At 40.3% G+C, this 16582-nt stretch overlaps 1 protein-coding gene across 2 annotated transcripts in view; it reads right to left on the bottom strand.

The window, feature by feature from the left end:
* Nucleotides 1–16582, bottom strand: part of PCNX2 (pecanex 2) — a 313350-nt gene that overhangs the window by 252021 nt on the left and 44747 nt on the right. For both annotated transcript variants that reach the window (XM_059397306.1, XM_059397305.1), the window contains exons 2-4: nt 8498–8703; nt 7783–7903; nt 7045–7081 (exon numbers count right to left, since the gene is read on the bottom strand). In XM_059397306.1, coding sequence (XP_059253289.1) covers nt 7045–7081; nt 7783–7903; nt 8498–8607 — 268 coding nt within the window. In that variant the 5' untranslated portion in view covers nt 8608–8703. The remainder of the gene's footprint in view (nt 1–7044; nt 7082–7782; nt 7904–8497; nt 8704–16582) is intronic.

Here is a 16582-nt window from a genome sequence, read left to right as displayed (position 1 = left end):
AACCAGTGTGACTGGATGCTTATTTTTAAAATATCACCTCTACTGTGAAATTGCTCTTAAAATCTCTGCATTTAAAGTAATAATTCAGGCTTTTAGATTTTGCTTTTTTGTAGCCTTGGGAGGCAGACCGGTTTCAACACTGTTTGGGACTCCCTATCAGAGGGGTCCTGGCTCTGCTACTTACCGGCCACGTTACCTTGGGCAAATCACCTAATCCCTCTAAACCAAGATCCTCAACTGCGGAGCTACTGACATTTTGGACCAGAGGAAACTTTGCTGTGGGGGCTATCCCACGCATTGTAGGAAGGTTGGCAGCACCCTGACTTCTACCTACTTGATACCAGTAGCAACTCTGTTCTCAATTTTGACAATGGAAAACGCCTTCGGAAATTATCAAACATTCCCTAGGGAGAAACCTTCCCCCTGCTCTGACTTTCAACCTCCTATTGGTAAAAAAGGAATAATTATCCCAACCTCTTAAGGCTGCCACAAGGATCTATAAGGAAAGACATGGGAAGCGCTAGGCCAAGGGCTTAGCCATGGGCTTGCTGGGGCCTTGATTTGAGGAAAATAATAACCTTACATTTCCAATGTGACTCATATATTTTCACAATATTTCTAAGTGGTATCTGCAACAATACATACTTATAATGGTGGCCGAAAGTGAGCTTTGTCCTCCCAGCTTCCCTGTATCTGTGAATGACCCTATCATTCATTCTCTAAGTCTCTTAAGCTTGAAATCATGGGATAATCTTTTGGATGTTCTTTCTTGCCTGGCTTTATGGTCATTCAATTAATAAATACCCTCAGTTTTCCTTCCCTTCTATCATGAGGACTATTCTCTAGAGGCCCAAGGAGGCCCAGAGTGGGCAGGAATAACACTTACTCTCCTCTGCCTCCAGGCGCACGTTGGTAGAAAGAATTGAGCACAAACTCTGGGCTTAGCTCTCCCAGCTGGAATGTTCTTTCTCCTTGTCACTGAAGGCCCCACTCAAGGCTTTTCTCATACCTGTCCTTCAACATATAACTTCCCCCTAAACCACAAATAATCTTTCTTCCAAACTCCTTAAGCAATTATTATCTATAGAACTAAACTTTACTTACCATAGACTTTTTTTCCTTTTTTTTAAAATTTTTTATTTTTTATAAACATATATTTTTATCCCCAGGGGTACAGGTCTGTGAATCGCCAGGTTTACACACTTCACAGCACTCACCAAAGCTCATACCCTCCCCAATGTCCATAACCCCACCCCCTTCTCCTAACCCCCCTCCCCCCAGCAACCCTCAGTTTGTTTTGTGAGATTAAGAGTCACTTATGGTTTGTCTCCCTCCCAAAGATATCACCTCACACCAGTCAGAATGGCTAAAATCAACTTACCATAGACTTTTTAAACTATAGCTTAATCTTATACATTAAAATTATCTTCATAACTGGATCGTACAGAGTTCTAGAAGAACAACCATAGTTCATATTCATTGAATCCTCCAAAGAAACCAGTTTATTATCATATCCACACTCAAGAATGTTAGCTAATGGTAACAGTGAGGCTTATTTCACTTTGTAGCAACCTTACGCAGGTTATCCTACTACACAGAGTAGACACCTTTTCATGGAAATAAAAGAAAAGAAGGGTCAAGAAACTTGTCCAAGTTCACCAGCTACTGATGGAGCTGAGACTAGAGCTCAGACCCTCTGGGTCCTGATCTGACCCTCCTTTAGTCCTTCACACGGCCTGTGTGTGTGTGTTTGTGTGTGTGTGTGTGTGTGTGTATGTGTATGCCTCCTTTACTTTGCCATTCAGATCTCAACCTGAATACTGTTTCATCAAAGGGGCTTTCCTTGACTGCCCAACATCAAGCGCATTTGTTGAAAGTACTGCATGACAAATCCAAACCACCAGGCAGGGCCTCAGGAACAAGGTGTTGGGTTGTATCTATAGAACACATTCATAATGGATTTTTATTGCCTCATTACCTCCCACACTACACAACTGAGATTGTACAGATTAATAAGCCAAGACATCTCCTGACGTACAAGATGAGATGAAAGATCACCTAGGTTTTAAAACAAATAAGGATTTAATGCAAAGACCCTGTGATGGAAACTCACTTGACATGTTTAAGGAAGAGAGAGAAAGTACATGGAGCTGGAGTAGAAAAAACAAAGGGAGAATGAGACTTGCAAGAGAGATCAGCAAGGCTGGCAGGGTCCATGTATAAGCCAAAGTGTGCAGCTTGGATTTTATGCTAAGAATAATGTGAACCTGGATGCCTGGGTGGCTCAGTGGGTTAAGCCTCTGCCTTCAGCTCAGGTCATGATCTCAGCGTCCTGGGATTGAGCCCTGCATCAGGCTCTCTGCTTGGCGGGAAGCCTGCCTCTCTGCCTACTTGTGATCTCTGTATGTCAAATAAATAAATAAAATCTTAAAAAAAAAAAAAAAAAAAAAGAAGAATGTGAAACCAGCAGAAGTTTTTCAAAGGGGCACATGATCTGAACTAGGTTGTTAAATAGAACCTGTATGAGGGATAGACTGTGCAGAAGTACGAGAAAATTTGAAGAAGAGGAGAGTACTATAAGACCTTCATAAAGGGAAAAAAAAATGGTAGGAGAAAGACCAGAGAAGAGGCTGCTGCAGTTGATGAATAATGGTGTTTTGGACTAGGGCAGTGGGGGTGGACATGGAGAGAAACAGATGAATTTGAAATACGTTTTGGAGTAAAATTGGCAAGACTTGTCAATAGATCAAAGCTACAAGTAGCGAGGAAAAGACAAACCAAGGAAAACCCCTTGATTCTAAAGCTTTGATAATGGGATTGGTGATGGGACTGTCCATTGAAAAGGAGAACACCAGAGGAAGTACAGATTTAGAGACAGCAATTAGGAGATCAAGTGGTGATCCATTTAATATAATCATTAGAAAACTCATCCAGGAGGAAATAGGTGAAAGCACCCGGCTGCATGAGACTGATGTCCAGATAGAGCTCCAAACTGGAAAAGCAGATTTACTCACCATCATCACATAGACGGTATTTAAAGCTAGATATAAGATCACCAAAGGAGATCTGGCATCTGGAGAAGAGAAAGGGGTCCAACACCAAGACCAAGGATACTCCAGCCTTTACATGTGAAACAGCATGTGAAACAGGAGGATTAATCAAAGGTCACTGACAGGGAAGCCAATCAGGAAAATTGGAAAAGCCAAGAGAAGATAGTTGGTCAACTACATCGTATTGCATATACATGAATAAAGTCATAGTGTGGCTCATAAGTGGGTCTTTTGTGAATACATTAGCATGTCATACCTCAATACCCTACATAAAAATGGCCATAATGAATTTCCTACCTGGAAAACCAAGAAAAATAGGTGGCCTAAAATGACCACTGAGATATCGCTTAGCAATGAAATCCACCCAGATATAGTCATTTGTTTTCTATCCTTAACACTTGAACTGTAAAAACATACCATGTTACTAAGCAATATTTGTCAAGAAAGACACTATAACAAAACTATATGATTATGTCACTAGACGCAGAAAACCCTCTGACAAAATCCAGTACCCTCTCATGACAAAAACATTCAACAACCTGAGATGGAAGAGAACTTCCTCAACCTGATACAGGCTAAATACTCGAAACTAACATCATATGTAATGGTAAAAGACTGAATATTTATCCCATAAGATAAGAAATAGGCAACAATGTCCACTCTCACAACATCCAATAAACATTGTACTGGAAATTGTACACAGGGCAATTAGTCAAGAAAAATAAATACAAAGCAACTAGATTGGAAAGGGAAAAGCCAAAGATTTCTATTAACAGGTGATATCACTCTGTCCATAGGAAATCCTAAGGACTCCACTAAAAAACTTAGAACTAATAAACATTCAGGAAGTTTGTACAATATAAAAACCAGTGTGCAAAAACCAATTCAATTTCCATACACTAGTGATAGACAAGCTAAAACAAAATTAAGAAAACAACCCCAGTTATAACAGCATCTAAAAAAATACTTAGGAATGAATTTAACAAGAGTACAAAACCTGTGCACTGAAGACTACAAAATATCGTCAAAAGAATTCAAAGTTCCAAATAAATGTTAAGACATCCCAAACCCATGGACTGGATAATGTACTGCTGTTAAGATGCCAATTCTTCAAATTTTTCTAAAGATTTAATACAATCTTTATAATATCCCAGATTTTTTTTTTTAAGAAATTGATGTACATGGCAATGTACAAGACGCAGGATAGCCAAAATGCGTTAGAGGAGTCACAGTTCCTGATTTTAAAACTTATTACATAGCAACGGCAATCAAGCTGGTACGATGAGAGCATAATCGTAGATATAGAGACCAAAAGAACAGAACTGAAAGTCCAAAAATAAACCGTTATTGTCATTACGGTCAATTGATTTTCAATAGTGTGCCAGGACAAGGTTAATGGCGGGGAGGAGGGAAATAGTCTGTTCAGTAAATGATCCTAAAACAACTGGTAAACTTTATGCAAAAGAAATAAGTCAAACCCCAACTTCATATCATACACAAAAATTAACTCAAAATGAATCATAGACCTGACCAAAAGAATTAATCCTATAAAACTCTTAAAATAAAACATAGGAATAAATCTTCACAGCCTCAGATTCAGCAATGGTTTCTTATACGTGACACCAAAAGTCCAAGTAACAACAATAACAAAAACAATAAAGTGGACTTCATGAAAACTAAAAACTTTTGTAATTTAAAGGACCCCAGTAACAAAGTTACAAGAAAACCCAGAGTGGGGAAAATATTTGCAAATCTATCTGATGAGGGACTTGTATCTAAAATATATAAAGAACTCTTACAATTCACCAATAAAAAGAACCTGATTAAAAACAGGACAAAAGATTAGAATAGGCATTACTCTAAAGATAATGATGATCATGGAACATCAATGTCATTAGTCATTAGAAAAATGACTAATTTCATGCAAATCAGGGGCTTCTGGGTGGCTCAGTTGGTTAAGCATCTGCCTTTGGCTCGGGTCATGATCCCACAGTCCCGGGATCGAGCCCCGCATTGGGCTCTCTGCTCCCCGCTCTCTGCTCTCCTCTCCCTCTGCCTGCCTCTCTGTCTACTTGTGCTCTCTTTCTCTGTCAAAGAAATAAATAAAATCTTTTAAAAATAATAATAGTAATTTCAAACCAATCAAAGCCACAGTGAGATACCATTTCATACCCACAAGAATGGTTATATTTGAACACATAGTCAATAACAAGTAGCATCAAAAACATGGAGAAATTGTGACCTTCATGTATTGATGATGGGCATGTAAAAGGACACACCTGCCTTCTAAAAGTGGTAGATCCCCGAATGGTGAAACACAGGTACTACATGATCTAGCAATGGCATTCTTAGGTATATATCCAAGAAAATGAAAATATATATCCGCACAAAATCTTAGAATGAATGTTCAGTGAAGCATTACTTATAATAGCAAAAAAAGTACAGAGGACTCCAAGTTCATCAACTGATGAACAGATAAATAAAACACGGTATAGCCCTTTAATGGGATATTATTTGTCAATAAAGTGAAAGGAAGCACCAATGCAAGCTACAACACAGATTGTGCTAACTGAGGGGAGCCAGTCACAAGGGATCACACATTATATGAAGTGTTCAGAATGGGTAAATCCATAGAGACAGAAAATACAATAGTGGTTGCCTGGGGCTGGAGAAGACGGGGAGATTGAGGAGAATGGCTAAGCAGTGTGGGATTTCTTTTCTAGGTAACGGAAATATTCTGAATTTGACGATGTGAGGGATACACAACTCAGTGAATATACTAAAACCGTTGAGTTATAATCTTTGAATGGGTGACTGGTATGGCATCTGTGTTATAACTCAAGAGACCTGTTTAAAAAAGAACGCCATTGTGCCTATTACAAAACTGGCCTAAGGAAAAGAAAATTGCTCTCATGCAGTGTTGTTGAGAAAACACTGGACTTGGCAGACAGTTGTGGCTCTAAATGTCACCCGTACAGTTGACTCGGTATGACTCAGAATGAAATGAAACATGCCAAGTCTCGACTGTAATTCCTAGCACAAGGAAGGGAAGAAGGGATTGTTTCCGTTGGAATGGTGGAGTCAAAAGCCCAGAACAGTGAAAGGATGCAGAGTAATGCTGTTAATAGCTGGAGCTGGAGTAAGTAGTGGAATATGACAAAACAATGCGAGTGTGTGTGTGTAAATGGACATAAAATAACATTGTTATGGAACTTTGTGTGTAACTAACATATCTGAAACCTAACTAAAGCTCACTTCTTCTTTTGGTAGTACTAATATAGAAAAAAGAACTTGAACAAACCTTTACACATTATCGTGGAATGCTGAGTAATGACAAAAGGAACATCATTTAAGTTTTCAGATCCAAGTGCTAATTCCAGCTGTTTTCCTGAAGATAAAATTTTATGCTACTTTCAAAACTTAGAGCATAAATTTCTCTTAGTAGGATTGCTAGAAGAAAATAAAAATGCAGAGAGTGGACCTCTAAACACTTCTATACACTGTTTTCTGAGTCTTCTGAAGGCAATCGAAAGATAATAAAATGAAATCTCTGTGAAAAAGGAAAATAAAAATCTCAGGGCTTAAAAGAAAATTTCCAGAAATAAAATTTGTAGCTTGAAGGAAATGCAGTATACAAATGCAATAACATTTCTTCTGTCATTTTTCAATGTAAGTACCACAATAAAAAGTTTACGTCAATAGTAAATTAATTCTACTTTTTATCTGCTATTTTGAGCCATATGAAATAAACACACACCGGAGAAAGGACAATAACCAAGGATCTGAAAAACATTATAATCGAAACGTAGACTTGATGTGAGAAGTAATTATAGTTAAGAGTGGAAGAAATGAAGTTGAAATACAACCATGCAGTCTTAGGTATGGTTCTTATTTTAAATTAATTTCCTGACGTTCTGTTTTCCAGAAGTTCTTTTTCACGTCACTGAAGATAATGCTGTGATCAATTATTAAATGGTGACAATAAATACTCTACCTTGGAGATCTTCCACTGTTTCCTGCGCCGGCAACTCCTAAAAAATGGAAAAAACAAAAATCAATAGGAGACTCAGCTCAGTGCCCATTTCCAGGCAGTCAGCAGACACGGAGCGGCAGTGGCTGGTTTTCCAAACGGCAAGTGGGGAAGAGACGATACACTGTCCTCTCTGAGTCAGCTTCTCATCAGATGGAGAGCAAAACCGAATACAAAATACAGGTAAGTGCAGATCTCTCAACAAGACCACTGCACTATGATAAAAGGCGTTTGATAATTAAGGAGGTAAAAAGGAGAGAGAAGAATGTACAACTCTGTATGACGTGAATAAAGCCCTGTAAGTTTCATCCAGAGCAAAGGGGTTTATTGACTTCCCAAGAGACGGGTGCGATTTACTGCAGAGTGACACAGCTGATCCCAGGGGAAGACAGCGAAAGACAGGCAGGAGAGGAGGAAAGAAGTCAAGGTCGGCTGATCCGCTTTTCGGGACAGAGCCACAGGCCCGGCAGGGTAGGGCAGCCAGCAGACCAGCCCAGGTGTGGTGTGTCCAGCACCTGCCAAGTGTTCATTTCATGGCCAAGGGCTCCCCTGACGTCACTTCTGCACTCTGAGATGTGGCACACTACCAGCACGAGGGCAGTATCCACAACTAGAATTTCTACCTTTGCACACACTCCCATTCTAGGCAGGATCAACACTGTGCAACAAGAACAGCAAGAAACGGAAAAAACACACACTGACCAGTGGCCCAGAGGAGTGGTGAGAGTTTATGTTTTGGCCCCTGGAGCTGCAGCGAAGCGGAGGCGTGGAGAGGCTGGGAAGAGCTTCCTCCTTTTTGCCGCTGTTAATCTGCCTGTTATTGCTAAAGCACAGAGAAGCAGAGCAGTGATGTTATCAAAGTGAACTAGGACTTTACATTGTCCCAAACCAACTCCTTTCCCTAGATTCTATTTTGTAATATTCACTGTATTCAAATGCTGTTTGTAAGGGAGAATAATGGATCTTCTTTTAAAATAAGACATGCTTTCTAAAGGAACTGTCAGAAATAAGGGCAAGAATAGTGACAATGACATTCAAGAATCACTTGATGTTTCAGCTCTGGGCAGTGTATTACTTCAATATTAACAAACACAGATATTCTTTTTGAAACTACTCTGGCATGCACTAAGCACTTAGATGACAAGATAAAAATGCTGGAGTAAAATATTTTGCTGTGTTAAGCCTAATGCAAGTGAATTCCAGAGCACGGTATAAGGTCACATTAATAGCTAAATCATCTTGATTATCAATATCAATTTTATGCTTAAGTGTATGCTCCAAGAGAAGAAAAATGTACATATTTGTATCTGTCCATATTGGTGTATTTTTATAAACAACTGGTAAATGAAAAAAAAAATTTTTTTAACCAAAACTAAAACATTTAAATTATGAACCAACACATGAATAGAAAGGTTACCTTGGAATTTTGTGATTGGTTATATGTTCCTTGTTGGCCTCTTTGTCTTTATTTGGCTTTTCTTTCTTTCTAGAGGGCTTCTGCTGAATTACTTCTCCTTTATCGAACATGAGGTGTAGACGGTAACTGACCAGTTTGATGATTGTGAAGAATACAGTCACTGAACTGCAGTAAAAAAACGCAGTGATAGCATTTGGAGGAAAAGCCTAAAGAGGAGAAAAGAAAGAAAAAATTCATGCATTTGCAGGATGTTCTTTTGTATTAAATCTGAAAGCACTGTCAGACTATTCACTGAATACAAACTGGGCAAGATCTCAAATTTTATTGGCTTTACAAGTTTTCCTGGTTGTGATGCCCAAGGAGAAAGAGCTGCTATCTTTTTAGGTTGTTTTAAAAATCTTTGTTTCTCAGGTTCTGGTACGAATTGTGTGGATGCCCAACATTTCGTTTGCAGGCAGGAGTCCCACAGAAAAAAGGGTGTTTTACACTCAGCCTTCCCATGTCCTAAGAGTTCTTTCCCGAGCCTGGTCTGGCTTTCCTGCACGTCTGCTTGTAGCAAAGCCAGAAGAAAGGCCTTTGAGATGTTGTTTCCTTCAACAAAGCACAAAAAGTCTTGTTGAGAACAGAGGGAAGAAGGAAGGAGAAAGGTTAATGTAACGTCTCCCCCCTTCCTTCCTTCCTCCCTCCCTTCCTTTTCTGCTCTCCTGTAGGCTAACACTATCAGGACATGTATTTCCCTAGTGGTTTAATGCAGGCAAGGAGCCACAAAATGGCACACCGGGGGTGCCTGGGTGGCTCAGTGGGTTAAAGCCTTTGCCTTCGACTCGGGTCGTGATCCCAGGGTCCTGGGATCGAGCCCCACATCAGGCTCTCTGCTCGGTGGGGAGCCTGCTTTCTCCTCTCTCTGCCTGCCTCTCTGCCTACTTGTGATCTCTGTCTGTCAAATAAATAAAAAACTTTTAAAAAATGGCACATTGCTTCCAAAAGGAAGATAGTTACATTAGTGTAAAAGGATCTGAGCGTAGAGATCATGGTAAAGTTCAGTTCAGTTCTGTCCAATCCCCTCAGGAAACAAAAAATAATCACTAGGATCCAAGCAACTGTCCCATTCTGCAGGCTCCCCCACATAGCATCCTAATTCTCTCCCAGGACCATGGAGAACCGCAGGTTCTTTACTCCTTCCTAAACTAAATTCTTATCTTTGGAGATTGAAATAGATCCCAGTGTCTCAAGGTAATATGAGGGACAGCCTCAATAAAAAGCAAGACGCTTTTATCAATGCACCTCACTAAAGGATCTCAAGAAATCATCCAGTGATAAGTATAGTCTCTCCTTCAACCTGAACCTGATGGGCCTGTGGACAACATGGCCCAACCCACCGTGGTCCCACAACAGTCCATCATCTAGGTAAGACTGTTCCATAAACAACATGGCCACACAAAAAGAATAAAGAAAAAGGAAAACTACACTGACTTGCTTTTACTTCACGGGAAAAAGGTCCACAAATAAATATAAATTAATAAATAAGTGAATGAGAGATTAAGTAAAACAAATTAGATAGATGATGACAATAGATAATGAGCAAGAGAGAGAAATAAAGTCAGGTTCCCTACCTGGAAGCAGATAAGTTTCCCATTTACACACAGACCTCCTGAGGAGAAGCTGGAATGAACTTTGAGGAATACAGAGAAAAATTAAAAGAGAAAGAGAGACAGGGGCCACCAGTAGTCCCCAGCACTTATTCTTAGCATGTCTATATATTTCAGGTCTAAAAAATTCAGACTAAAGCTAGAGAGTGAGTTTGAAGAAACTGGTAAAGGAAGACTAAAACGCAGCAAATGTCCTGAGACTAGATTAGCATCCTGTCAGACACAAATTATATTCAAAGTTGTTTAAATTATAATGTAACATGGGCTTCGTAGTACTCTGGTTAGTGGGGCCACAGAGAGAATTTGTGCTCACTAAACACGGGGCCCCTGCATTTTCCAGCTTCCTTTGCTGTCAGGCTAGGGTCATGTGACTACTTTTGGCCCATGGACGATGAGGAGAAGCGGCTGGCGTTGCATCAAAGCCTGGACAGTTATGAGCTAGGGCTTCCTCCATCTCATGCTTCTCTTTAGTTGGCAATCTCAGAGGCCACATTTCTAAGACATTTCATCTGCAAGAGGGCAGAGCTTCCTGCAGCCTGGGTACCTGGTGACTCTGGAACAAGGCCCTTACCAATCTGAGATGGACATGTACTAGAAGTGAGAACTTAATCCTTTGATTCATTAAACCACTGAGATTTGGGGGTTTAACTGCTGTGTCAGCTAGCGCTGATTAACCCAATACTGAGGGTTCCATTTCCATAAGGAAGCTTCCATTCAAACTATATTAGAAATAAATGGGGTAAGAAGCCCTCAGGTATTAGGAAGAGAAGGCTAGGGAAGGTGAGAGAGAAAAGATTACATATGGATATTGGGATAATTCATTTGGAAAGAAACTGACTTGCCACAGTAAGAAGAGGTACTTTTCAGTTTACCCTCACAAATATAGAGGCAGCCCTGGCTTGGTAGTGTTGAAATTAAGAGAAGGCAAGAAGTTACAATGAGGTTCAGTATCTAGTTTGCAACCCAGGTGAGAAAAGGCCCTTGACTCATTTTTTACAAAAAACCACTGGCACTTTGTCACTTCCCCAAAAGCCCAGAGACCTCACCAGGCCATAATGAAAGACAGCGATTTTACTGAAAATTTCCAGGGAGAGAGGAAAAGTTTTACAACATGCTAGAGATGGCACATTATTCCTTCCCAAAATTCCCTAACCTCCTTTAAAAGCTCTCCCTTCAGAAGACCTTGCAAAGAGAATCTAGAATCTTCCCAAATATCCCCTTTTTAAAAAAATTAACATAAAATGTATTATTTGTTCAGGGGTACAGGTATGTGAATCAATCAGGCTTACACATTTCACAGCACTCGCCATAGCACATGCCCTCCCCAGCGTCCATCCCCCAGCCAACCCATCCCTCCCATTCCCCAGCAACCCTCAGTTTGTTTCCTGAGATTAAGTCTTTTATGGTTTGTCTCTCTCTCTGGTTTCATCTTGTTTCATTTTTTTCCCTCCCTTCCCCTACGATCCTCTGTCTTATTTCTCAAATTCTTCGTATCAGTGAGATCATATGATAATTGTCTTTCTCTGATTGACTTATTTCACTTAGCATGATACCCTCTAATTCCATCCACGTTGTTGCAAATGGCAAGATTTGGTGGGGTTTTTTGATGGCTGCATAGTATTCCATGGTATACATAAACTATATCTTCTTTATCCATTAATCTGTTGATGGACATCTAGGCTCTTCCCATAGTTTGGCTATGGTGGACACTGCTGCTATAAATATTGGGGTGTACATGCCTCTTCGGATCACTACACCAAATATCTTTTTTTAATGTCATGTAATTAAGCTCTGCTCAGGCTCCTCCAATTGTACATTTCCAGGGATACCACTCAAAATTACTTTCAAGGCCATTTTACTTCTGACATCATTATGCTCAGTCAACAAAAGATCATCAGTTCCTAGGATTTTCTGTCCTTTATAAGTATGAATGCAAGGAGAGGAGAGGGATTTAGGAATAAATGTGTCATGATGAGCAGTTTTTAATTGGCTTTTAATTTCTGTCAAAGATTCCACCCCACCCCCCCATATTAGGTTGATTCAGATTTTGAATAGAGGTTTATTTGTTTCAGGAAAATCATACTTTTTTTCTTTGTTTCAATGAACTTATCATTATAACACTTCTAATTAATAGGAGGCCATATTTTTCACAATTATATCCTTGGACAAAGCAAAGTTGTATGTTGTTCTCTGACACATTATTAATATTGTCTAGTAGTATAACAATGCATTTTACCAAAATTTCCTGACAAAATGTAATGAAAAACAATATGCTGTTACGAACTAAGCAATTACAAATATACTTGCATGGCTCACAGAACTGGACTTGTTGGGTTTTGGCGCCATCTAGAAGAATCTGTCTTCATGGACACCCAGACCACGCGCCGTTCTCCCAGATGGAACCCACCTCTGTTCCTTGAGGTTCATAGCTCAGGCTCTCTCATAGAGTGTACCCACTCTTTTTAAAAAAAATTTTGTTGTGGTAAAAAATATATAAGATAAAATTTACCCTCTTAACTTTTTGTAAGTGCACAGGTCGGTGACATTCAGTACATTCACGTCATTGTGCAGCCATCGCCCCCCATCCATCTCTGGAACTTCTCCATCAGTCCAGACTGCAAGTTTATGCCCATTCAATGGTAACTCCCCATCTCCTCCTCCCCCAACCCTGGCTACCCACATTCTATTTCCTGTCTCTATGAATTTGACTCTTCTAGGTACCTTATGTCATTGGAATCATGCAGTATTTGTCCTTTTGTGACTGGATCATTTCCCTTAGGATAACATCCTCAGGGTTCAGCCTTTATCGCAGCATGGGTCAGAATTTCTTTCCTTTATAGGGCTGAACAATATTGTGCTCATTCATTACACATTTTGCTTATCCATTCATCCATTGATGGACATTTGGCTTGTTTCCATCCCTCCGTTACTGTGAATAGGGCTGCTCTGAACTTGGGTGTTCAAATACCTCTTGAAGACCTGCTTTTAATCCTTTTGGATATATATCACGAAGTGGAACTGCTAGATCAAGCAACAATTCTCTGTTTAATTTTTGGAGGAATCTCCAACCTGTTCTCCATAGTAGCTGTGCCATCTTATATTGCTCTGGCTTTTTACTGCAGGTTAATGGCGTATTACTGGCCATCTCTTAAGTGGCCTGGAGAGATCAATACTCTGGCTGAGCGGGTCCTACCCATAAATAATGCTGGTGCCCAGTGAGGATAATCCACTTCTGAAGGCTTCTGTCTGCAGACATAAAGAAGGGCGCTCTTGGGGATTCAAACTTTACCGATGCCTATTTCATAAAGGAACCTCATCCATATACTTCCACAAACTAATTTTGCAGAAGGATTCTGGAAATGATTTTTTCATCTTAAAAAAAAGGAGGAAGCTGGAGCATAAATGAGTCACACTTCCACGCTGGTAAGCACATGTATCTCTTTCTGCCTACAAGTTACTTACCTAACCACAGCCACGACCTGATGGAGAACCAAGGACTCAAAAGAAAAAAAATTTTAATGTCTTCTGGGCAGTCAAAACACATCGCTGTTACAGAGAAACTCCTCTCCACTCGTATGGTTTCCAGGAAAGGGAACTCTTCCCTCTACAGACTGGCCTCTTTGTGCTTCTAGCTCCTTCCTCAGTGATTCCTGTCCAGCATTTTGGGGAGCAGGAACCAGGCATGCTATCCCCTCTCTCTCAGAACCCAGCCCTGATGGAGGAGGTGTGAGTCTGGGTGGCATCTCTCCGTATTACAAGGTTCCAGCACCAGTCCTGAGTCAAAGAGCTCAATGCTTCCCACACAGCCCCTGAACAGCTAGATAAAGCTCCATGACTCTAGGGCTCACAATTAGGAAGTCTACCTACCTGCAGATAGAGCACATTTCCAAATAATAGCTTAATTTGCAATAAGAATTGAATTTGAATAAGAATTCTGTCTCCTTGAATATTGTCTCCTTTGAGTTGCTCAGAAAAAAAAGAGGAGCTATTGATTGGACTGCCAAGTCTACACACAAAGGTTATGACCTTGACTGGAAGGGTAGTCACTCAGAGCAACAGTTGGAAGCTTTGTGCTCTTACTTTAGGCATAATTTATTTATGTGGCACATTAGATGCCTAATGGTATCCTAGCCCACCACAGAAATTAGAAGGGGAAATGAGGAATGAGTACAAATGACCACAATAATGTAACAAGACATGCTAAATGACTGTGTACAATAGTTGAGAAAGTAAAAAAAAAAAACAAAAACAAAAACACCCTATGAAAAATCAAGTCACTTGTGTGGTCATTTTCTGAGGCATAAACATGTCCCAGTCATTCCCTGAGAACATCACTACAAAAACATAATAAGCTATCCAGGTGGACAATGATTATGTTCAATGACATTCAATATGAGAAGAGAGAAGGCAGGAAATTGTAAAACTGTCAATGTGGTTAAAGTAAATTGAATTTTCCTGCTTTCAGGTTAAGCTTCAAGTAATTTAGCAAACGTCTATACTCAGAGTATGTGGCCTAATGAATTAGGCATTAATCCGCTAAATGTAGCGTGCTGTCTCTGACACACATCCGCCATGTGCTCGAATGGTTCTCCGTGGGCCAGCGTGCTCCCTCTGGCTGTGAGGAAATGCCCCATGTGGGGATCTGTGCTCAGGGAAAGAACCCCCTTCTTCATGTTTCTGGGAACCTAACTAGCTCTTGACTATTAGAAGATTCTAGGTTATTCTAAAAAGACAGGGCGCACTGAACAACTGTTGCCTTCTCTGCTTCAGAGCTAACAGAGAGCTCCCTCTTATTCATCCATTTTGTCAGACTAGGAGAGAAGAGCTTTGGCCATCTGACCATCTATTCCTCATCCATCTGTCCGTCCATCCAGTCACTCAACAGACACATGTGGAATGTTGTGTCAAGACAGTAGTTCCAACGGCTTCCCTCAGGTAGGATTTTTGAGTCCTACTGAAGTCAACCGTAACCCCTTGGAAGAGGGAAAATCAGACCACAGGACAGAGAAGTATAAACATTTCTCCGCATTTCTATACATGAAGGGACAGACAGGTTTTCACATCCTAAATAACAGTTCATTACCTATCTCGTGACGCTCACATTATGAAAAAAACAACAAGAAACACATTTAATACTGTCTCGGAAAAATCTGGAACTTGGGATTTTATCTTGAAACCAGAATGAGCTGCACAGTCCTGTGGATACCGAGAATGCGGATGAGAGCTCCGGAAGGCAGACGTGTGAGAAGGCACGCAGGTGTTGGAAACTCCTGGCAGGATACCGGGGTGGGGAGGGACTCTCCATGCAGCACCCTCAGAAGTAGGCCAGCCTTGCAAAAAAATGCTTGCTGAAAAATGGTGACGTGAGTAGAATCAAGAACTCTGACTGGTTCTCAAAAGATAGCCCAGCAGTCCTCTATCTTGCCAAGGAACATGCATGAAAAGACCATCACGTGTGCTCTTGGGTCTGCCACTTGACTGCTTCGGGGCCTGTCTGTCTGTTTTTCTGATGTGCTGTGGTTTCTCTGAGCTCCTGGGCCGCCTCCTTTGTGTGCAGCTTGCATGAGAGAAATGCTGGGTATGGAAGTGGCAAGTGTTTGACATTCACCAAGGCAGTAGCAAGGCAGTGCTGCAGGGACCAACAAGAGGGGAAAACAGCCAAAGGCTGCAGAGGCCAACTGGAGACGGGCATGCAAAGGAGAATCTCTGTGGGCCTGAGTACTGTGCAAACCATTTAGAAAGCTGGTGCCTGCAATTACTGACTCCTTTCTCTCTCCTCTTCTCATGAAGAATGTGTATGGTGGACAGCTTAGTCAATGGGTGCCCAGGACAGTCAAGAAATCCACATGTGTGTTGTCTTCCGTTTCAGATGGTCACAGTTTAAGAGGAGACATTTCATTTCCATGTTGAATGTACACTGAGCTAAACTGGTTGAACCATCGATAAACTCACTGAAGGCCAAGGGATGTCAATCTCCAGGCAGTGATAAGCTCAACCAGGAATCTCTACAGATAGTGAGTTTGAATATCATTGAGTATCAATGTCGTGTGTTTCCTAATAGAAAAGTGTGATTTCAGTTTTACAATGAGACTTTAGTAATGTGATTGCTTATCAAAATATAAACCATACCTGATCAATTCTCTATTTGATAGATAAATCTAAACTTACACCTTCATTTTTCATAAGGAATTTCAGATTCCTTTGTGTTTTTAAGTACTCTCAAAACCCAAATGACAGAGAAAATGTTTAGTGTCATGAAATTTCAAATGTTCCAGTTAATATTTAAATGTAATGAATTAAATACTGTATTAATTCTTAAGCAATAGTCTTCAAAATCAATTATACGAAAAGATTAAAATCAACCAGCAGTGCTGCTTTTTAAAGGGAATAGCAAGACAAAAATGAATTGAATTTATAAACTTTTTCTTTACACCCT

Source organism: Mustela nigripes, chromosome 4, assembly GCF_022355385.1.
Source record: "Mustela nigripes isolate SB6536 chromosome 4, MUSNIG.SB6536, whole genome shotgun sequence".
Taxonomy (NCBI): Eukaryota; Metazoa; Chordata; class Mammalia; order Carnivora; family Mustelidae; genus Mustela; species Mustela nigripes.
The sequence above is the reverse complement of the archived record's forward strand: the minus strand, read 5'-3'. Positions and strand labels throughout refer to the sequence as shown.